Consider the following 25281-nt stretch of genomic DNA (forward strand, 5'->3'; position numbering starts at 1 on the left):
TATCGAACAATCTCGCCTTAATTTCATGATGCCATAATGAAATTCTTATTACTAAAATTAAGGGATAAATGTACGGTTTCATATACGGGTTTTTTAACCTGAATAATTGAATAGTCCCACAAACGCATCGATCATACCGATACGTAAATCTGAAAGTTTGTTAATCAATCGCGCAAAAACCAGTGCAACGATTTCGAGATTCTTTTTTTTATTTTTTATAGAGATTTACAAAAAAACTATTTAAATAAAACCTGCAAACTGAACTTCAAGCAGCATCCAGAGTTTACGAGTTTTTGAAAGATCAAAAACGATGCGTCGAATGGTTCAAGCTAAACGTCAAGTAGTCGTCGGTCTTTGCAAAACGCAAAACATAATTTATTTTAGGTTTGACGTACGATTACTTCGTTGAATTATCATTAAACAAATAAAATCTACGCGAGTAACGACGACGTAATACGAAGAAGGGTTTAAGAAATTTGACTTTTATTAAAAACAAAACGTATCTCAAATCTAAAATTTACTATTGAATCTTTCTGCTCCGTTTCGGTCTGTTTTATTTTTACAATAACCGACGTTAAGGTGTTATAAAATCGAGAATAAACTTTAATTTACAACCTATCAGAACCGTCGTCAGCGATTCTTCCTCTCGTGTCTGATAGCCGGTGACTCTTCCAGCCGTAGCTGACGGTCCTCTGCCGTTCTAATCGATGCGGCCGACGTTTCTCCGATCGCCTACTGAACTCGGTCCGGCCGTCTTTTCGGCTCTCTTCTGCGTGACTTGCTGTCCTCGATATTTCCGTGTACGACTGCCTTCTCAAGATTTTCGCCGGGCCTACGGATTATACGGCCGGAAACATATCGCTGATAACCTCCTCCGTATTTCCAGCCGTTTAAAATCGAGTTTTTCGTCCTCTTTTAGGTCCGAGTGACGCGGAGCATTCTTCTATAGGACCGCATTTCGAACGCATCGATTCTCCTTCGGTCTTCTACCTTGACGGTTCACGTCTCGACGCCGAACACGACTACCGGGAAGACTAGCGCCGGAAGCAGTCTCAGCTTTGCATTCCTCATGGTAGCTCTGTCCTTCAAAATAGCTGTCGACATCGTAAGGTCATTCTTCTTCGTACGTCGGCCGACGAGCCCCCATCTTTAACTATCGTGAATCCTAAATATACGAAACTGTCCGTCTTTTCGAAATCAAACGCCAAAACTTTTCAAACGCTTAATTCCTTTAAAACCTGCAACCGATTTTAAAAGGTAAATCACAGCATTGAAAAGGTTTTTTTTACCAAAATAGCTTTTTTTTATCAAACAAAATTAGAAAAAAAGATAACTGAAAATAATTAATGAAATTTCCATTTAAAAAAATGCGTTTAGTATTTTTATTTCATTAATCAAAATAATGGAAACTAAATTTTATTAATACTTCGAGTGAGAAAGTTCCTGATTTCTTTAATATTTAAAATAATTTTTCTTGTAATCTTGGGTTAAAAATGGTGCTATATCAAAAATAATTTATTTAAAAAAAATTAACTTTTAATTTTTGTTTTTAATGAAGAATAATTTAAATAAAAATATCTGAAGTCGTAATTTAACAGAACCATCGTTACAAAAAGAAAGCCCTACGTTTAACGCTGTTAAAAGGACAACCTGTCAAACGCGCTCTAAAGTATTTAAATAAACTATAAAAAAAGTCGGCAAAGGAACAACAGATTTTTATTTCATATTATTTTTAAATAATCATAATTTAATTATGCAATATTTAGAATGCGTTTATGAAAATATCATAATTTTCTATTAAAAAACTTTTTGTACGACTTGAACCCCCCGTGCGTCAAATAATATTTATATCAAATTATTTAGAGCATAATTAGTAAAAATAAATAAATCTATAAACACAAAATTTTAGTACAAAAATGTACGTTCATTTGTCCCCCTTACTCGAAGCTACGTCACACAAAATTTATAACAACAGCCGTAAATTGAAAAACAAATAATATATCAGAAGTTATAATAAATTCACAAAAACGTTTTTAATTCTTTAACTCGATTACCACTGGACCCCTTCAAAAAAAAACCATATCCTCCATAATGTGAGGCTCGGCTAATAAATTCTGCATATAGAGTAGCATGAGAATGAAAACAGATATTGGAATGAATAAAGTACAATACTTCGCTACAAAATGCATTATTTATTTTACAATATACTTTTTTTGTGTTGTCATTTGACTGGTTTGATGCAGCTCTCCAAGATTCCCTATCTAGTGCTAGTCGTTTTATTTCGGTATACCCCCTACATCTTACATCCCTAACAATTTGTTTTACATACTCCAAACGTTGCCTGCCAGCACAATTTTTCCCTTTTACCTGTCCCTCCAATATTAAAGCGACTATTCCAGGATGCCTTAGTATGTGGCCTATAAGTCTGTCCTTCTTTTAACTATATTTTTCCAAACGCTTCTTTCTTCATCTATTTGCCGCAATACCTCTTCATTTGTCACTTTATCCACCCGTCTGATTTTTAACGTTCTCCTGTAGCACCGCATTTCAAAAGCTTCTAATCTTTTCTTCTCAGATACTCCGATCGTCCAAGTTTCAATTCCATATAAAGCTACGCTCCAAACATGTACTTTCAAAAATCTTTTCCTGACGTTTAAATTAATTTTTGATGAAACAAATTATATTTCTGACTGAAAGCTCGTTTCGTCTGTGCTATTCGGCATTTTATATCGCTCCTGGTTCGTCGAGCTTTAGTAATTCTACTTCCCAAATAACAAAATTCCTCTACCTCCATAATCTTTTCTCTTCCTATTTTTACATTCAGCGGTCCATCTTCATTATTTCTACTACATTTCATTACTTTCGTTTTGTTCTTGTTTTATTTTCATTGCTCCTTCTAAATATTTTCTTATCGTGACTATATCATCAGCAAATCGTAGCATCTTTATCTTTTCACCTGTACTTTTACTCCGGATCTAAATTGTTCGTTAACATCATTAACTGCTAATTCTATGTAAAGATTAAAAAGTAACGGGGATAGGGGACATCCTTGTCGGACTCCCTTTTCGGCTTCTTTCTTTTGTTCTTCAATTACTACTGTTGCTGTTTGGTTCCTGTAAATGTTAGCCTAATTTGAACCTAATTTTTTAAAATACTGAGCATTTTATTACAGTCTACGTTATCGAATGCCTTTTCTAGGTCTATAAATGCCAAGTATGTTATTTTTCCTTTAATCTTCCTTCTAATATTAATCTGAGCGATAAAATTGCTTCCCTTGTCCCTATACTTTTTCAGAAACCAAATTGGTCTTCTCCTAACACTTCTTCCACTCTCCTCTCGATTCTTCTGTACAGAATTCTAGTTAAGATTTTTTATGCACGGCTAGTTAAGCTAATTGTTCTGTATTCTTCACACTTATTTGCTCTTTCTTTCTTTGTTATCATGATTATAACACTCTTTTTGAAGTCAGACGGAACTTCCCCTTTTTTATAAATATTACACACCAGTTTGAAAGGCAGATATATAATATTTAAACCTAAAGCAAAACAAAAATGTTAGGCTTTTAACCTACATCTATAGAATATAATACAAAAAAAGATAAACTTTTCGAATCTATAAAAAAAAAATAATGTTTTACAGGCATCTTACGCGATTCAACGAACTAGATCGACAAAGGAATCTTTCAAAAAAGATTGAATATTTATTTGGTCCTCGAAAGTTAGAAAAGATCTGAGAGAAAAACAAATCTCCGAAGAGGAAATCTAGTATAGGGAAACTTATAGGGGAAATCCAAAAACTGGACGGTTTTCAGGTCAAAAAAAAATTTAAAAAAAAAAACGCGGTCGGAAAAAAGGAAGAACGGCAGAGTGAAATGGAGGAATATCGGAAAAAAAAGAAAGCAAAAACCTTAAAGTTCGATTCTTTCTTACGCGTATATAACAAATCTAAAGAAATGAAAGATGAATGTTTATAATCTACCTCTTTAATTATAAAAAATTTTACCTATAAAATACAATTTCTTTTTAAAAAGGAAAAAAATAATTTTTTTTAACTCAACATTGCAAACACGCATAACAAAACCGTTTACTATATACACAAGTTGAGGGAATCCCATTTTACGGTATTCAGGTAAAAGTTCGTAGAGAGGTTCGGACTGAAAGGTTAGTTTTAATTCTTTAGGAGAAGTTCACCTGAGAGATAGACGTCGTACAATTTATTGCCCGCTTTATCTATTGTTATATCGAAAGCGCGCAAAGGAGTTAGGGAAGTTTTATTTCTGGAATTTTCAAAGTGATTTCCTGTAGAAGAACTTATATATTTATTTTTGTTGTATTTTATACGATATTAAATTATTCGTTAAAATGAACTTATTCAGGAAAAAACAAACATTCGTCTAGTGAAAGAAGATTTATAAAAAGATTTTTGTGTAAAAAAAAAATTAACGGGTTTTTTTACCCGTTTTTAATACAATTTGTATTTATTTACTCCAGAAACATAACAGAGTGACCGCCCGATTACATTTCCTTCATGTTAAATGAATTTCGTAGGTTGTAAGTAACACGTACTTTGACCGGGACTCAAACCCAGATCTCTACGGATTAAATGCAGAAAAAGACATTTTCACACCGCCACGGAGGTTAACGGATCTAGCCTGAAACTGAATTTTATACCGATTCAGACGCTTAATAAAAACAGCCTTAAACAGGCCCGGAATTTACCCTACGGCTGTCCTATTCCGGGAATTTAACCCGTTAACAATGAGACGGCTCTACTATCTCAAAAACATTATTTATATATTAAAAGAAATATAAACTTCTTTAATATCGTAATACATTTCACGTATACTTCTACAAAACTAATAAATCTTATTCCTGCTAAATTTATGCACAGCAAATTAAAAAAAAAACTCCTCAAAGAAATAAATGAGCGGATAATGACAAATAATGCGTACGAATCGCTATTCTAAACATATTTTTGCCGTCCTGTCTAAATCAGTTAATTTTCTAATCCGCCTTAAAATCCTATAACGGAATTAATCCAAACTAAGGAAAGAAAACTTATTAAGGCTAAATTTATAATTATAGTCGTAATATTAATACTAAGATTATTTTATATATAAAATAGCGTTGACAACATAACAGATATAACGATATACATTTTACTCAAAGTTATACAAAATACTAAGCGTAAAAGTGTAAAACAATATAAATATTATTTATATCATCTTCGTCTTGGTAATACTAAATGTGGAATGTTGAATTTTAATGAACGGGTGCTGGTGTTCATTTGTTGTAGTATCGTTATGTTATTTTTTTTTATTCTTTCGTTAATTCTTTTTTCTGTACAAGGGAAATAAAGGTTTATTCTTTCATTTGTTACGTACAGGATAACTTACAAAAAAAAAAAAAACTGAAATAATTTCAGATAAAAGTGAAAATACAGTTTATATGAACATATGATCCGGAAACGCTAAGTTTTCCGGTAACAGCTTGCGAAAAATTCGGTTCAAAGGATAAAATGAGGCCGTACTGAAATTTGTTGAGCTTAATAATTTAATTTGATGTTTTCATACGGTTTCAATAACCCAAAAAATTGTAGAAAAACAGGTCCCAAAATTGTATGTTAATAATTTTTCAGAAAACTACTGTACAAAAAAAATTCGGTGACGCAAAACACAATGTTTCAGGTTTGACGTACGAGTACGATATACTTCGCTAAATTGCCGGTAAACAAATAAAATTTGTAGAGAATTTAATTCTAAGAAAATCTATTTAAGTAACGTCAATCGAACACGAAGAAGAGTTTAATAAATTTCACTGTTATTAAAAACAAAAACAGACAGAAACGTGACGAAAAAATACTATATTATAATTTTCGGCACGATTTCGCAAAGTAAGATCCTGTGTTGACGATGTACTTGTTCTAAAAATATTGTTTAAAAAGAGACGAGAGTTTAATTTAGGGAAGCACCTTCGCCTTCATAGATTTACACAAGCCTGTAAAATTTGGTTTGTGGAATGTTTTTTAACTCCTGATAATCGATTCCTAAGTATTTTTTAGCGCTGAATCAGAAAAATCCTTTATTTTTTCATCGCGTCAGGATTTTCGCAAATTACAAATTCCAAAATTTGTAAAAAGTTTAAAATTGCGAAAATGTGATACTGTATAATAGACGTAAAAGGTTTTTTTACAGTAAATTAATACGATATGTTCAACAAGAAGTAACAGGTTTATTGGCAGCTATCCGCGCCACTTATGCACCGCGAGACTACTACCAGTGCGGTTTTAACTATCAGCGTGCGTAAATCGAGTTTTTTTCGGTCCTCTGTGATCAACGCGTTTTTTTTTCGGTAGAAAAAATATATTTTCAGACCGTAAAGCAAAATTTCCGTTTTCAAAACGGTTTCAAGAAGCTGCAAAAATTCTGCAGATTCTTTTTGTTACATTTGTGGTGAGTTAAACGGCGAAAAGGCAAAAAAGAAATATAACAAGTATCGTTCGACAAAAGTACCTCGCGTAATTTGGAGTGAAAATAGGAGATCGAGAAAAAACTTGGACACGTAAAGAAGTAGAGACAATTATAGATCTACATAGTTACAAAATTATTACTTTAGGGGGGGGGTCGAAATACATAATGCAATAAATTTAAAAAAATTATTTAAATTTAAAAACTCTGATATGGGCACTACATGACTTCATTGTACGCCTATTGAATTAAATATACACATTAAAGTACATAAGATTTTATTTCATTAATAACTTCTGATATTTTTCATTTTTTCCCCTTCCCTTTGCAAGATCCAAATACTTCATTAATTAAAATTTTATTTGGGTATAACTCTGGAACCGATGAAAATAAGTACCGCTTATGATATATCGTTGAAAAGCTCTCGATGAGGGCTTATTACTACAGTTATGAAAAAGTGGGAAATCGAATTTGGATTTCGGGCTTCTTCGGACACTTTTGGTCCGGCAGATTGTAGTCAAAAGAGAAGGTGCACAACTAGATGTTACAGCAGTCCTAAATCCAAGATTTCAATATCCTAAGGGCAAATCGTTTTTTAGTTATGCGAGATGCATACAAACGTACAGACGTCACGCTGAAACTACACAAAACGGATTCAGGGACGGTCAAAATGGATTTCCGTTGAAATCCGAAAACCGAAATTTTTCGCGATCGCAATACTTCCTTTACTTCTCACAAGGAAGTAAAAATGTATTATTATAAATTTAAAGCGGTAAACCAGATGTTACTTTACAACAATGCAAGTTATTAACCTCTCCTTTCGGCTTATTAGTATAACGTACAAGTAAATACTTGATCGCCTCTAAATTAATTACACGTTTGAGAATTAAGCTGTAAACGTTCAAATCGTTGTTGTATACTGAAAATATTATTATTATCATCGTCTTCGTTTATTCATTTAGTTTTATCAAATAATAATCCGAAAGAATAACTCTGTCGATGTGGACATGGAACCGAAAAACAATTTAATAAGTTTTAAAATGAAATATTGCGATAATTAAGGTAATTTAATTTAATTTGCAAAAAATTAAATTATTAGTTATTGCGTATTATTATTATTATTGTTTGGGCCATTAATTCCAACATTAAATGTTTAAACTTTCTTTATCGGATATAATTATGTTTTATTACAATCACGATTTTTAGGTTTTTTTAATATTGACTGCTTATAACTCGTAAACGAAGGCGCTTATCGAGAAAAGGGGTTCGCTATCGTTTTTCTCGTAAAACTTCTTATTTCAAAACAAAAAGTTCTGGTTCAGTACGGCGGAAAAAATTTCAAGCAAACCGTAACGTAGTAATTTTGCAAATATGTAGATCCGCACTTGTTTCGTATCTCCTACTCTCCCTCGGTTTTCAAATGTAAACTGTTTCCGCTATTTAATATCATCCTGTACATTTTCATTTTAAACACCCAAAAAATACGTACCTCACCGTTTCCAATGAAGAAAAATCGAGGGTAATCGTTTAAAAATCTATCGAAAGAAATACAACTTGAAAAAGCCGGATAATTATATATTTAAAGCCGGTGAAGTTTAACGTTTTATTACCGGATTCTAATCCCGGCCAGGTCCGGCATTTTTAAAAAAACGGCATAAAAATTCTGACGTTTCTATTTTTTTAAATTTCATAAAAAAATATGAAAATTTCCATTTTCATATTCTCACGCGCAACCTTCGAGCTTATGCGGTGAAATAACTCGTCGAGAATATCAAGACGCATCAAAATGGAACGAATTAAAAACACAACATTTCAATAAATTGACCGATTAATCAAATTCAAAAGAACTTCCTTCTGTTTTCTTTTTAAACCGGAGATTCATCGGACGAGGATTTTGATGCTGTTTTCATCATTCGTCGAAAAAGGTTTAATACGATAACCCTGCGAAAGACCTGTACTTGGAGATTAGCAGGTCTGTCCTCAACTCCTTAGTGGACCGTTAAGTTCAAGTCGACTTGTTTCGTATATTGTAAACTAAATTAATCGAGAAGTATTAGAGGTTAAATTACGTTGTTACGAACAACAAAATGCGATATGATATGAGTTTAGTACCGAATTTAAACTCGTTACAAATTAATTAAAAGCTAAGGCGTTTAAAGTCACTGATAACTAGCGAAATAAAGTATCGGACTAAGCGCGGAGTTCGCGCTTCCGTAAATTCGGTTACCTAGTTCTGAGGGCAACGAAGTAGTACAGAAAAGAGATGTCCGAAAGAAGCTACAGTAAAGGTAAAGGCTAAGCGAAAAATCACCGATGTAAATGTCTACCGAGACGAGACGTTTGCATCGCCGGCATCCAACCGAGGCCTGGCTGATGACCGAGATGTAATCAGTCGAGATGGTCAATGAGACGACCTCCGTTAAATCCTATCAGGGCTAGCAACGGGGGAGGTGTAATCGCCGCAAGGAGGCTGTCTTTCCCTACGGGGATTGGGATGTACATTTGTGTGTGTGTTTGTTCGGTGCCGGCCTCTAAATCACCTTATATCTCCAGAACTGCTGAACCGATTTTGGCCCAACTTGGTCAGACTACTTTTATAATATGGGGCGTTGATGGAATTAAATGTTCAACTTAAAAGGTCAAGGGCGTGAGGCTGTAGAGTACGGATACCCTTAGTACGTCGAGATTTCGCCTAATTAAGGTCGTATTTTTCTTAGATGCTAACGATTAAAAAATAACAATATTTGCAAAAAAGGTTTTGCAAAATCGCACCCCCGTCTCAAAAATTATGTAAACTACTGCTATGTTATGACGTCACAAATGAGCGGTAAAATTAAATAAATGAATAATATTTAAAATGGCAAAAAGCGACTCGGTCTGGCCGGGTCTCGAACTCGATCGCCCGGTCGACTCGGTACCTGGTGCGTTAATCCTCACGGCTGCGCCAGTCTGCCGACCGTAAAGGCGAAATCTGTTCTACGTAACTTTACAAATTACATTAGTTAATGCCGACCGTCACCGCTAGTACCGCCACAGATTACATACGGTATACGCGCGCGCTTTAGTTAGAATCACCGAATTAAAGAAACTAAAAAATATTACGTCTGAATAAAACGATAAATATTTTAAATTAAGTATTGCGTGTAAGTCGTGCATCAGAAACAACCCGCCGATGTAGGACTTTACCGGACCGCGGCTTTTATTTAATTTAATTTACGATTAAATATTTATAATATTTAATTATATTTGGATTAAATACACTTTTTTTCTAATAAAAATGTAATTAAACATTTTGCGCCAGTACAATAATTTTCACAAGAAAATTATTAAATATCATTCCTCAAACGTATTACTTAAAATAAAATACTTTACGGAAATTAATGCGATATTAGTTTTAAAAAAATAATAATTTTTTTCTCAAATATCATCACACTTCGTTTCCATTATAATAACATTTATTGTACAAATTTTAGGAATCGATTTATCTAACATATACATTTCTCACATACAAATTTTCATTTTCACATTCGTAAGCTACCGTTTGGAAAACTGTCGTTTCAAAAACGTTAGCTCAAATAAAGTAAGGATAATACGAGAAAGTTTTAATCGTACGCTTGTTATACTATTATCGAAAACATAACGGTATCGGGCAAACCGACTTGGACACAAGTCATTAAAGATAATTAATCGTAAAGATTTATTATTAGGCTATTACTAGGACATACTTATAACAATTTGTTCCGGATTTTACACGACCGTAAAGTAGCGTTAGTTTAAATCTTAAATTCTGTTAGTTCTGAATTTTGAAGACAAAATTTCTCTAACGGTAAACAGAAAAGTTACTAGGAAAAAGTCGGGTGGGGCTGTGTCGGGGCGCACGGCCGTCGGTTTAACGTGAAACTTTACAGACCTTGGTTGAAGTTCCTCCGAGCTAGAGACCGAACGACTTAAAACGGGAGAGCCGCAATCGTATTTTTTGAACAAAACTGAAAGTCTCCGATGGAAATTTTAGTTCCTTCATTCGGCCAACTCTACAGAAAAATCGGTCGGTCTGTATGTCGACAAGTCGCTTTTAGCGTATCGGATTGAAATAACAACGAGACATCGACCGCCTACTAAATTTAATTTTAAAATAAAACAGACACCAAACGGTACACGATATTTATTTCGACTAATATTAAACGACAATTTTGTTTGAGAAGTAAGAGACATAAGCAACGGTAGAGGTGTTCGCACCGTCGACATCGTTCGCCGAGCGCGCTGTACCAGATTTGCGACGCTCCCGAAAGACTCTTTCTCGCTCGCCACCAGACAACGGGGTATTGTGCGCGGCCCATAACCTCCCCTTTCCAACGATATGCGTAATTTATATTTCCGGCTGGCTTTTGCGCTGGCTGAGGCTGACATATTGAATTCTTATACTTTTTTACACGTAGATATCGCCCAAAATACGCTTATTATTATTTAAATCGATCTATCTCGACAAAATCTGAACACAAATACACGAATCGACCGCGCTATCACTCCCGAATGAAAACGACCGAGAGCGCCAGTTTTGTCCGATCTGCGCTGTGCCCACTCCCCGCCAACCCGCACGCCAGCGATGCAAATTCACAAGTCGTATCGGTGAGCTGACCGTGTAAGTTATAAAATGACACCGCATTTACGTCTCTGAGATTAATAGTTAGGCAGGACGATATAGATCTTTTCGTTACGCTACAAATCTCCGTTCCGGTATCCGTACGTTTCGTTGATTTTAAAGACGTTTCGCGTCAATAAAAATAATACTTACGATTTTTATAGTTACTTTAAAGCGTTTTATTAAACTTCACGCTCGTCTATAAATATATTATAATACGAATAATTTTAACTATTAAATTAATATTTTCTAATTCTATTTTACAACTATCTACTGAGCTATAAAAAAAAATTGTAAAATATTCGGAACATTAAAAAATTTTAAGACAAACCATCCGATTTTAATCAAATTCTGCTTATCTCAGTAACTCGATCTACAAATTTGATGACATAAATTGTAGACCGTAGAGAATGACGATAAGCTTTGTCGTGTAAACAGCCAGAACACATAAAACATTCACTTTTTGAATTTACATATAATATAAATAATATAATAAATACATATTAAATACGATAACATATTAAATATAATAAATATTTAAAAAATTAAAATTATTACGAAATCATAAAAATAAATAAATCACTAATAACCGATAAAAATAACACAAAAAATTATATAAACCACTGTTAAAAAAAAAAAGGTTATAAAAACTATTAAACAATAAATACGTGTACAAGTACGTATATACTACTCCGGAATTCCAGTAATAACGTTTGCTAATCGAATACAAATTATTACCAACTAAACAAACAATAATATCCTAAAATTAAAATAAGCATTCCCTTTATTAATAAACACTTTTGTTTACGATTCGTTACCCCTTTGCTTAAATACTTTTCTTTATATTCTACCCGTATTACTTTCTTTTCCTACGAACTATACGTTATTTACGAACAGGTGGGAAAATCAGGTCGAAATTTAAAAATAGATTATTATTCAAATTACAATTAAGGTCGTTCAAAATTACGTTTTTTTATTCCGCTCTCCCCCAAAGTAATATTCCGTCAGATCTTAGAAGACCCTAATCCAAAAGTTCTTATTTAATATTTAATTCGTGAATAAAATTACGGAAATAAAGGGTAAAAGAATTGTTTTTTGCGAAAAAAAATGTAATTTTAAGATTTTAAATTATTTACGGTTTACGAAAACGCGTTTAAGTTTCAGGTCCTTTTCTGTCCTATTCCCGGCAAAACCTTTAACGTTCCAATAACTTCCATTTCTTTTTAAAACGTCTATAATTTTTTTTGCATTTCTATAACCGTTTTAATCGATTTTCTTCTGTCGCGATATATCCTATTCCGGCCGAATAACTTTCCTATTCCGAACGGTTCTGATTAAGAGCTTCCGATTTAGTTCATCCGCTTCTGTTAAATCGGACAAACGAACCGCTTTGCGCATAACTCAAAACAATACGCCGATCTCCGCGTCGGAGTGTCAGCCTGTCGGCCTCCGGCGACCCCGGGTTCGAATCCCGGCCAGGCGTAACATTTTTCACGGGCTAAAAAATTCTATATCCGTTTTCAACGTACAAGCTTCTCCGGTAAATAAATTATCCGGCAAAAATAAAACTACTTATATTTACGAGAAAGGATATTACACGCTTACGATCGCACTTTAAATGTTAAATTGCCGAACAGTTTAAAAAATCTTCTCGTCGGTTACTTAAAAGATTGTCTTTTACGGTAAAAAAATATTACGCTCGTTGAATTTTTAAATAACATTAAACCGGTATTTATTTCGTTTTCTTTCAACAAATTATACTACTAACATTAACATTAGGGATTATATATTGTACAAGTACAAAGAAAGAAAAAAGGAGTCATTATATTAAATGTTATCTAATATCAAGCGGTAATACGGAGTGCTGCAGTTCCACAGAGCCGATACGAGAGCCGCCACTGCTTAGATATTAGATACAAACGTAACAATCTCGAAGTCTGTTAAAAACAAAATTAATCAAAATGCAGTAAGTTTTAACTTTGCGTTAAACAAAACAAAATTTTCAATATTACAGAACAAAACAAATATATATATATATATATATATATATATATATATATATATATATAAAAAAATAAACAATCAAAATGTAAAAAACAACTAAAAAATGAAATAAAACAATTTATTAAAGATCTTTAAAGATAATTAAAAATCAATTTTACTTTGATTTCTTTCAAATAGTTTATTTCATAACTTGTCAATGCTAACGCTTGCATTTAGTTTCTATGTACTTTAAAACAGACCTTTTTTGTCGGGATCAAATTCTCTGCAAGTTTTGTTTAAAACGTTATGCGCTTATCATCCATTTAACGAAGTTATCTTACCCCAAACGTTAAATAGTGTTTTTATCGGTTCCGATCTTTTGCATTTATCCCAGATTTCTGGAAAACTATTAGAATTACAGTTTTATGACCCTTTTTTTTAATTTTCCTGGTCAGATCTCATATATAACCGCTCAATTTACCCCTTAATTTTCTTCCAAGAGTTACAGTCCGGCTTAATTTTACCGAAGACGCAAAAATCAGGACAAACTCTTTCGCCAGCCGACAGTCGCTAACGAACCGATGTTTATATAAACTTTCTTTTTTATTTTCGCCAGCACAGCGCGTTCCGAAAGTTTGTTACAACCTTCGTGAATCGCTCGGTACAAGGCTGAGATTTGGGAATGTACGAAGGAAGTAGCGGCGGGTAGAAAACAAGTGACGACGGCTACTGCAAAATGTAATAGAAGCACCGAGATGTACGCCAAAGTATGTTTTGTATTTAGAGAACGGAGTCGATTAATGTTTTTCCAAGACCTTGAAAACGCATTTAAAATATACATACAGACTATTATATATTTTCCAGCGAGACCGTCGTGTAAGTTTACAAAAATAGAGACGGTAAAACGACTGTCGGTACAGGATTCGGAAATATTTAAAAGTTTTTAAATATAAATTCAGCTTTGGTTTTAGAGTGTAGTTTTAGGTTTTAAGGTTTTAACAATATTAAGGATGAAATGGATAGTTAGGAAAAATAAAGCGCAATTTCATAATAAATTAACTTTAAACCTCGGGGAAAGAAATTAATTAATTTAGAGTCGATTACAGCATAAATCTTATAACGGTTTTTAAAGTCAAACGCCCAATATTACCACCGACTGTTTATTCGGGAAAGGAAAGACGAATCGGTAATTAAGTACTGAGGGATAGGAAGAAAATGTGCATTTACGGATACGTGTGTCATTTTGAGGGGGATTCGGAAAAAAGATTGTACGGGAATTTTAATTTTAAGCGACGCTGAAACAGTCTGTTGAATGAAAGGGATTAACTGGAGTAAATATATTAGATATTTACGGGACAACGTGTACGAATATACACAAAAAATAAGGTTTTAAAGCGCGAGCCTTTTGATTTTCATGTTTCTGGATTGGATTTTTATTTTTATCTTATTCTATTGTTTATTTTACTTTATGTTAATTTTCTTAGTCGTCTAATTTCTTTCAATACATTATCTTTTTTATTGTAATTTGTACGGATTTACACTTCCTAGTTGGCTGTTAATTTTATTTTAATGGTAAATTCAGTATTTGTTGAAACGGTTGTATTTTAATGTATAAGACTTGTCGTAACATATTTAGAGTGTGAAGTACTCTAAATATGTTGTTATCTCTCTTAATTTTCCACCGTCCACCGTAAAAAGCTTTACTTTGAGAAAAGATCCAGATGTAATGTAAAGATTTAATCTTTCACAATTTGAAAATTTAAGCGATTTAAATTGTGTAATCGTAAATAGCCACGTAAATATTAGTTTCATCGAATTACGTTTTATTAGATAAAATGTTACGCCTTTTATTGTGAACAAAATAACACCTCATTTATTCAAACCTGTCGATAAAATAGTCGAGATACGTATAATTTTTTTTTTAATGTTTATTTTCCTAATATTTTTTGTCGAAATCTGTTCAATTTTTTCCTGTTTATCCTCCGGGAATCACCGTTACGTATTACTTAAAGAATGAATGAGGATGATATGTACGAGTGTAAATGAAGTGTAGTCTTGTACAGTCTCAGTTCGACCGTTTCTGAGATGTGTGGTTAATTGAAACCCGACCGCCAAAGAACACCCGTATCCACGATCTAGTATTCAGATCCGTGTAAAAGTAACTGCCTTTACTAGGACTTGAACGCTGGAACTCTAGACTTCCAAATCGGCTGATTTGGGAAGACGCGTTCACCACTAGACCGACCCGGTGTGTTTTGCAATCTTTTGAATCACCTGATCCACCGTTAGGCGTTCTTCAGAGGATGAGATGAGTGATTTATAGCGTAAGTAAAAATCCCATGCCTGACAGGGATTCGAACCCGGGACCTCCGGATGAAAGGCGGAGACGCTACCACTCGCGCCACGGAGGCCGGCAACAATCTGTTCAATTACTGAACGATAAGCGCACGGTACAATAAGATAAGGATGATATGCACGACCTGTAGTCTTGTACGAACTCAGGCCGACGCGTTCCGAGACGTGAGGTTAATTGAACCCCGACCACAAAAATACACCGACATCCACCTTCGAACTCAAATCCATACAAAAGCGACTAACTTTTGCTAGGATTTTAACTTTAGAATCGTACAAAAAATTGTCAACTGTACAGTTTTGACGATTTTTTCGATCCACTTTAATAATTTAAATACGTGTTTCTGCTAAAGACATCACAAAAAAATTTTTTTTTCTAAAAGACTCGTTTATCCTACCCTACTAAACGGCATTTGAATGTGTGTCTGTTTGTGCGTCCCTCCTAGCTTAGCACCGGAATGTACCGAAAATCCCGATTCGTTAGAACGTGTCGTGGTGGCCAGGTGTATTCTTGTTGTATTATTACATATCGAGGTTTTGGAAAAATTTAGTACTTTTTAACCCGATCAAAAATTGTTTGACTCCCCCTTATAAAACCCAATCCGCTCTCAGCGGTACCCGTCGGATGATGATATTTTCAAGCGCCCCCGGGGCGCCGTTCTGAAATGGAGGGGGGTGCGATGGGGTGCCACCGTAATATCTCGACAACCACTAGTTTGATTTAAACGATTCAAACGGCGTATGTATCGGCAGGTCAAGCGCTATCTGTTTAATAGATTTAAATTAAATTGTTTAGCCCTATGTTTTGATTAGACTCACCCGTCATAAAACGTACCGATCCGATCTTTCGCTAAATACGCTCCAACCTGCGCGCTAGCGCGGCTATAAATTATAAAATTATGAAGACTAAAAAGTACAAAATAAAAAATATGTAAAAAAACTTTCCAAAAACCCACTCATATTAAATGCACTAAAAGGTAGAAAATAAAAAATACGTAAAAATGTTTTTAAAACACCACTCTTAAATTAAACGCACTAAAATGTAAAAAATAATTTTAGGACGGTATCTCAGCACGGATTTGACAAGCTTTCATGATGCTGCGGCACCCCACTCTTTAGCTATTCATCACGTACATGAAGAAATTGGCAAAAACATCAAATTTTTAATTTGAAGCTGTGACTTTCACATAATCTTATATATCACCCATCAAAACTTGTCGTCAAATCTATTCTGAGATACCGTCCTAAAATTATTTTTTACATTTTAGTGCGTTTAATTTAAGAGTGGTGTTTTAAATTTTTTTTTACATATTTTTTATCTATTTGTGATTGTTTTTCTTTATAAAATAATGAACCACAGCCAAAAAGTAGGCACCGGAATGTACCGATCGCTAGCGGAGATTACCGATTCGTTAGTATCAATCTTTAGAATTAAATTTATACATTTCAACATTAAAAAAAAAAATTTTACATAAAAGGTAATCAATTTTGGATACCTAATAATTCCATTCCGAGACGTCGCCCGGAGGCCTAGCTGCGGCGGGCGTTCCTACGGCACGCCCTTCAGCTAGATATACATATATATAAGTTTCTTCTTATTTTGTATTTTTATTTCATTATTTTATAGACACGCATGTTACAATAAATGGTCAGTTTATAAAAGATCTATAATATATATATATATATATATATATAACCTCCCCCAATGCGCAGCCTACCACTCAAAGATTTCTCCATTATAAGTTGAACTGTCTCTGAAATATAAAGTAAAATGCGAATTTCCGTGTGTTTACCATTCAACATGAAAGTTCCGGGTTCGAATCCCAATCAAGCTACGAATTTTTTCATGCGTTACAAAATTGAACTCATAAGAAAAAAATTCCGACAAAGGTTACATAATTTTTCAAGAAATGCCCGTGACAGATTTTCATTTCAAATACGCCTCATACGGCTTTAAATATTAACGATTTAAAATTATGCAATATTTACAGTTCAATTGAGAAAGATCAAAACGTTTTTACCGTAAACATTATGCAATATTCAAGTTAAAATTGAGAAAAAACGATCAAAATTCTTAGTAAAATACGTTGGGTTCTTAACCAAATGTTATTTTATCCTCAAAATTATATTGTATTTCGAGAAAATTACTATTAAAAAAGTACAAACCTTTAACCCCTTGCTCCACAGCCACCAAAAAGCTTTTTAATATAGCGAAAAATTGAAAAACGAGTACCGAAAATTATTTTAAAAATTTAAACGTTTAAAATTGTTAAGTCGGGTAATACTTGATACGGATGAATTTTCAAATTTTAAATAATTTCAGTACTTTTATCGTACTAAAAGCTCAATTTTCTACGAACGCAACACAAAAATTAAAAATTTTTTAAATGTGAAAATCACCCTGAATTAAATTTCATCCGTAATTTAATTCCATCAACGCTCCATATATAGAAAAATATTTTGCCATTTTCGAAGAATTTCTATCGAGCGGCCCAGAAATATTAATAAAAATACAGGCCAATGGCCTGTATCCTTGTGTTTTTTTTTTTTTACAGAAAACAGTCCACATTTTTGAAAATCCCGATAACCAAAATCGATCCACGGTATACTTTTTATTTATAGTTATTCTGTCGCGGCAGTACGCCATTATCTTCCCGCCAGTCGTTATCGATGAATAAATGACTTTCAGTACTTTTACAAAAGAATTAAAGGTATTATATTATACTATATTAAAAGAGCGACTTATATTTGGTGATGCGCCGACCGACATGTTTCTAATTGTTCATTTCACGAGTTGACGCTTGCTAAACGATCGATCCTTTTTATTTATCCGGTCTCACAGTGATACCGCGTTAAGTTAACTAGATCGTGGATACCGGTGTTCTTTGGTGGTTGGGTTTCAATTAACCACACATCTTAGGAATGGTCGAACTGAGAATGTACAAGACTAACACTTCATTTACACTCATACATATCATCCTCATTCATCCTCTGAAGAATTATCTAAACGGTAGTTACCGGAGGCTAAACAGGAAAAAGAAAGAAAGAAAGGTTCCTACTGTTACCGAATTCACTTTTTTTTCTCCTTAATAGATGTTTCCGGCAATATATTTCGTTTTTACTAAATAAACTCGTGCGAAAAAAATATCTACGTTCGTATGTTCCAGAATTACGGGTATTTTGGCGGCAAATAATTTATGTAATCGCGGACGCGAAGCGGTTTTAAAGATTTCGGATAACCGGAAACGATGACGTCATAACAGCAAGGAATGACGAATTCACGTTAAACCGCCTCTGAATGCGCGGTTGCAACCGTTCCGAACTTAGTCCGGACAAAATATTGTTATATTTATAATCGTAGGGTTTCGAAATGTCGGGTAAATTCTGTTAACGCGAACTAGAAGTTAACCGCGATACGTCTGTTGATTACAGGGATTACTTGCGGGAGATACGCGTGAATTAATTGTTAAATAATAACCGTTGTTGTTAGCGATCGATATGTGAACGATGTGACTTTTATGGGAATTTCCCCGGTGTCGTAAAGCAGAAGTAGATGGTCCGGTCCGTTCCATTCCGATACGTTCTGGAAGACAGTGCCGCCTTTTGGGCCGTATAATAAGTCACAAATTGTGATTTTCATATTATAATATTCTTTTTACAAACACGTCACTTATAGTATAAATGTAAAAACAAAATATCTTATAATTAAAAAATAAATTTTTGTTAATAAATTAATTTGATCGTTTAACAGTTATTTGTAAATTATTATTAAACATCGCAAAAATTCATCGATAAAAAGGTGTGGCGTGAGGATAACGGAAGACGGCCTGAAATGTATTATTTTTAACACCAAAATGACAAAAGAAATACGAAAATCAAAGGAAGGTCTGTTTTTCGACCGTCAGCGAAAGTTTCCCTTTGTTATACAAACTAACACAAAAGCCGGGAAAATAATAAATGGCAACAGTGTATTTTAAACGCGTATCTCTTTGTTAAATAGTTCTCATCAAATAAATAATACAGCAGTCTGACAACATATCAATACATCCCGCTTCCTCCATCACATACATAAATATTCTTTGAGTGTATGTGTGTGTGTTTGTATGCAATTGTTTTGCTTTTTCAGCTAAAATTATTCATATTAACCTGTTTCGCGTAGTAAAAATGTTTTTTTATTTTACAGCAGTAATCTTGATGTAAAATAAATTTCCCATTAAATAATCAAAACTGTACTATTTATTCTCTCTTTGTGTGTGTGTGTGTGGTGCACCCATGCATACACACACACACACACTAAAAAGCTGAAATAAACCAGCAACAAATAAATAATACTATATTCAAATGTCAACACGATTATTAAAAATAAATTTGCTGATGTAACAGTTACCAGTTAATTTTTCCCGTTTACTGTAATTTAATTAAATTACTAAAAAGTACCCTCAAATAATATAGTTAAAAACTATAATCTTAAAAAAAAAATTGATGATATAAAAAGATGAAATAAAAATAAATAATCGAAATAAAAAAAATGGATTCGGGTACGATTCTGTTAGAAAGCCGCCAGGCAGCGCTCACCGCTAGATCTTGACGGTAAATGCGTCAACCGGTTTGTTATATTCAAGAACAAATGAATGGATGTATCGACTCGTTTATCTATTCGGTCAAAACAGTTGTGTCATTAACCTAATAATGTTCATCGACGTAAAATTTGAACGATTCATCTACCGTCCGTTAACATGTTTGACAACTGGATCGTGGTAACTTTGAATGTACACACAATTCATTTTTTTTTACATAGGTCACGTCCTCGTTAATAATCTGATCTAAGTTTTCCCGCCAACAACGTAATTAATAGATTTAATTTCTCCCATCGGTAGCGATGACGTAAATTATAGAAATATATAAAAAAATCATATTTCTTCACGAGAATTTATTGAAAGAATTAATTCTTGAAATATATATATATATATATCATGTATGTTAGAGGCTTCAACCGAAATGATTTATATGCGACCTGACGAGTCACAAATCACTTTGATACTGGGAAACTGGTATTGTAAAGATAACAACCTTTCCTCACGACAGCTTATAATAAAATGAGGAGTGAAGCGGTTTCCCATTTTCTTCTTCACTGAACTTAACATGTTTCTGCACGTCATCATGCTTATCGCAACGAAATGTATAATTTCAGCTCTATAAACGGCACTTTCACTTCATTCACCGCAGGATGAACATTTAAAACGAACATCATTACTCCCAAAAAAGAATGACCTAAACTAATTTTACTATTATCTCAGACGTTTAATGCACATCGTAAGAAAGAATCGGACAAATAATCTAAAACAAATGTAATGCGTAAATCATAACCCAGAAAGAAAAAGCTCAACCGTTTTCAAGAGCAACTAGTTTCCCATACCAGGCTTAACAGAAAAATGAGGAATAAAACGGTTTCCTGTAGCTTTCTCCACTAAACCAAATATAATGTTACATATCATTAATATGCCGAGCGCCCATCCATAAAAATACAAATGATATTCAAAAATATAAATGCAACTTCGTTATATATATTCAAAAACGGGAATAGCTTAAATAATGAACCTTATGGTTATCAGAGAAAGCATTTCTGACCTGTACCTTCACTATTATGATATTTTACATTTATCACGTCTATTTACGGCAAAAAATAAAGCATTAATTAATGTACATCTTTCTGTTGTGTAATAGTGTATTATGTACGCAGGCGGTTCATAATCACTGACTCACACGTAAAACAAACCACATTTATTTAACGACAAACGTAATTTATTTAGACTAAATTAAAATTTTTTTTTCCATTTGCACGACACAATAATTGTACAAAATGTTCACCTTGAACGTTGATGCAGACATCAACCGGTTTCTTTACATTCAGTGCAATTTTCCTTAGAGTTGCTGCACTGATGTTAAAAATGTTACACCCTCAATATTTTCTTTTAATACATCTAATGCGTGTGAGTTGTTCTTGAAAACAGTATTATTCAAATTACTCCATAAATAAAGATCTGGTGGTGAAATCTGAAGACCATATCATTTACATATGAAACTCTATCATTCTTCATTTTTATTAGTAATTCTGATAAGGGATGCTTGTTATTCTTGGGAATGGAAATACCATTTTTCAGAGCTGTTTTCTTCCGTCAGATCTCCTATAACTGCTACAGTTATGATACCCCGGACAAAGATATACAACAATTTTGTAAAATGAAACTACTATCTGATTTTTTTTCCGGTTGAAATTTTAAACATTCAGTGGCAGGCCATTCCCCTCTTGACAAAAAATAAATTTTTTTACAGACTTGGATTTAACATTACAGAAAAAAGATTACAATAAAATATTAACTCTGCTCTCCTTTACATTAAACATTTCTTTTTTTTAGTATGGATTTAATTAAGTAAATCATTTTTGGGGAAAGAATTAAAACAGATAACATTTAAACGTTTTGTATGAAATACATATTTTTTGAAACGGCTCCCTTAATAATAAACAGAATATATTTTTAGTAATTATTTATAAATATAAACACTGAGATGATGTTACATATTTAATTTTCTAAATATTTATTTACAGGTTTCAATTTTTCGACAATTTTTCTGCTGACATAATTTGATGTAAAATTAAACAAAGGAGGAGAAAGCGCATCTCTCTCTTTGAGCCCCTAATATCAAAATCATCTTAAAATAGATTTCCCACGCTGACTTTACCCTTAGATCTATATATACAAACTTGAATCACCTTAACTTCCCAGAATAAATAAATTTTTTTAGTTTTTTAAATATTAATGAGTTCTACTTAATCTTTTAACATAATTTATTTTCAGTTTCATTGATTTTTATTTTTTTAAATAATATTTAATCAAATCTGTATAAATATTGCAGAAATTTATGAAATTATCATTGTATTATGGAGTATAAGATATCATCAACATTCCATAATACGGTATACATCATAGACCAGTTCTGGCCTTTCAGCGCTTCCTCAGTCCTCTCTCGCTCCTTCCTAGAATAGCATAGTTTGGGAATTCTGGAATCCTACATTCTTCTTACATGTTTCTTCCATCGGTCTCTCTAGTTTATCACATCAATTACAGTAGTAATATTGAAGTCTCTTCTAACATCCTTATCGGGTATTTTATCCCTTCTTGTTAGTTAAGACTCCTAAGAAATCCATTTGGATGGCCTGTATAGAGCTGAATTCCCAAGCCTCAAAGCCATTTATCAGAGTACATAGAGCGATGGTCTTGTACAACTTTGTCAGTTTCTTTCTTAGCAATTTCCTTAAATTTTTATAATCCCACAAACACTTCAAAATCTGTTAGTTTTATTCAGAATGTCTTCATCCATAGTAAAGGAGAGAATACATTCCAAACGGTTAAAACAATTCACCTGTTCAAAGGCAGTGTTGTTAAATATAACTTTCGATCGTACCGGTTCTGTTCCTTTGAACGCCATAATTTTAGCCATTGCATATATAAAATATTTTATTAGATAATAATTTAAAGTTGACATTTGATAGAGTGGTGATATAAGTTGTAAATATAATCGATTACTTTCTGAACAGTTTACTGTGTTTTATTTTATAATAATTTATCCTGTGTTTCTTGCACGTTTTTCTCTATTATTCCACTTTTACAATCCAGCCATTTTATAGCTTTGATACATTACAGATCTACATCTTGAAAAGAGAAATCTTGTTGAAGTGTTCCTTAGGTAAACGACTTAGGAAAAAACAAAAGAATCTATCGGGATAAATAATCTTAAAGGGAAAAGCTGCAAAATAATAAATAAAAATACAATGCGGATTCATGAGTCATGCACAATTTAAAGAATGTAGATTCAAAGACTGGCAATAAGTATGTAAAGAACCATAATAAATAAGCTAATCAAAATAATTAATTTATTTACACATGCATTTAAATAATGCGATTAAAAAATAAACTTACCACAGTTGTGCTTAGGAAAGGAGCTCTCTCCAAATAATCTTGATGAACCGTATTTAATTTTCCACTCGTTTATTGTTTGCGATACTTTATTAAACAACTGATTAATTTTACTTTCATTTTTTACACTGTCAACATCTCTGTCACCATTATCATCCTTGTCATCACGGCTGATATAATTTTCGTTAAAATTTTTACTATCAAATAGATTGGCTTCACTATTATATTTCTTACTGTAGTTAATGAACGTTATTGGAAACTGCAATAAAAATAAACCATCAGGAGTATCGGTAGAATGGATGTTCCTAACAAAAAAAAAAAAAAGAAAAGAATAACAAATGTAAAACATTAATAACTAAATTAAATTACAATTTATATAACTACACAATTAAGCGATGAATAATACAGTGTTCAAAAATTGATGCAACTTAATGGAAAAATGTTTCCTTCTTTTGTTACAATAGGAAAAATGGGTTACACAATGCAGCAGAAAATACTCATTGTCTCTCGATACATTAGATGAGCCAGTTATGCCCACACCCAGAATGGCTTCACAAAAAAGTAAGGTATAGATGCACCAAACAAGTCCTCCATCAAACGACTGTAAGAAAAGTTCCAAGAGACAGGAAATGCAACAGATGCAGCCAAAAGTATTAAAAGAGGAAAGTTGATCGACATGCAAGCTGCATATTCTTTTAGTCCCATTAAGTCTGAGTCTGTGCAATGCCTATCTACCAGTCTGGTCTCTGCACTGATAATGCCCACATGGCATCGTACAAGTGTTTAAAGATGCATCTGTATAGAATTCGTGTTATTCACGAGTTGATACCTTCAGACACCGGAAAACGTGTAGTTTTCTGTCAGTGGTTCATGTCATCTGTAACTTCAGATGGGGAAGAACTCGATGGTTTGTTTCGGTCTGATTCCACTTTGATGGATATGTGAATGCACAGAATTCACGCATTGGGTGGACAGAAAATCTACATCAGCTGCACGAGTATGCTCTGCACAGAAAAAAGTGGGTGTTTGGTGTGTAATGTCATGTAGGCAAATCTTCATGACATTCTTTCACGGCACAGTGAATGGTAAGCGCTACATACAGATGGTGCAACAATTTATAAACACAATTCCTGCAGACCGCTAAAGTACATGTGGTTTCAGCAGGACAATGCTACAGCTCATACAGTCAACAACACTATGACTTTCTTGGAACAGTGTTTTCAGAGACAAGTGATTTCAAAGGGCTTGTATTCCCTTGGTCTTCTGATTTATCTTCCTGACTTTTTCTTGTGAGAATACCTTAAAGATGCCGGTAAAAAAACTCATCCTCATACTGTTCCAGAATTGTAGAGCAAAATTGAACAATGTGTCACTGCAATTCCTGATGTTGAAAAAACGAATTGTATTTTGTTTTTTTCAAATAAGCACAATAATTTGGGCCTTTTTAATCCCAATAGACTGTTAGCAACACTTTACCAGCTGATGCATAGGTTTTGAATTTTTCTCTGACGGGCAAACTCGGATGTTTCTGTTCCACATATTGACATTCAGATTTCAGATCAAAATGAGCTTCATTAAAATTTATTGTGATCTAAAAAAAATCGTCTGCTAAAAACTGTTGTTTAAGTTTCACAGAAATCTGAATTCCAGTATCTTTGTGATTCTTAATCAACTATTATCGAATCAACCTTGAAAATGTTTTATGGTAATTCAGCTTATTATGGATAATGGAATGAACAATCCCAATACACAATTTTCAAGAATTTCCCAATTACCTAATAAAATCTGCAATTTTGCAAAGCATCAGTCAAAACTTCCACTAATCTCCTGCTGTAATGAAAATTGGTAACATTAATTGATCCACT

At 33.2% G+C, this 25281-nt stretch overlaps 1 protein-coding gene across 1 annotated transcript in view; it reads right to left on the reverse strand.

The window, feature by feature from the left end:
• Nucleotides 1-25281, reverse strand: part of LOC142333763 (uncharacterized) — a 148785-nt gene that overhangs the window by 119735 nt on the left and 3769 nt on the right. Inside the window, exon 2 of the mRNA XM_075381255.1 lies at nucleotides 23420-23721. Within this exon, the coding sequence (XP_075237370.1) occupies nucleotides 23420-23721 (302 nt within the window). The remainder of the gene's footprint in view (nucleotides 1-23419; nucleotides 23722-25281) is intronic.

Source organism: Lycorma delicatula, chromosome 13 (assembly GCF_047948215.1).
Source record: "Lycorma delicatula isolate Av1 chromosome 13, ASM4794821v1, whole genome shotgun sequence".
In the NCBI taxonomy this organism is placed as follows: Eukaryota; Metazoa; Arthropoda; class Insecta; order Hemiptera; family Fulgoridae; genus Lycorma; species Lycorma delicatula.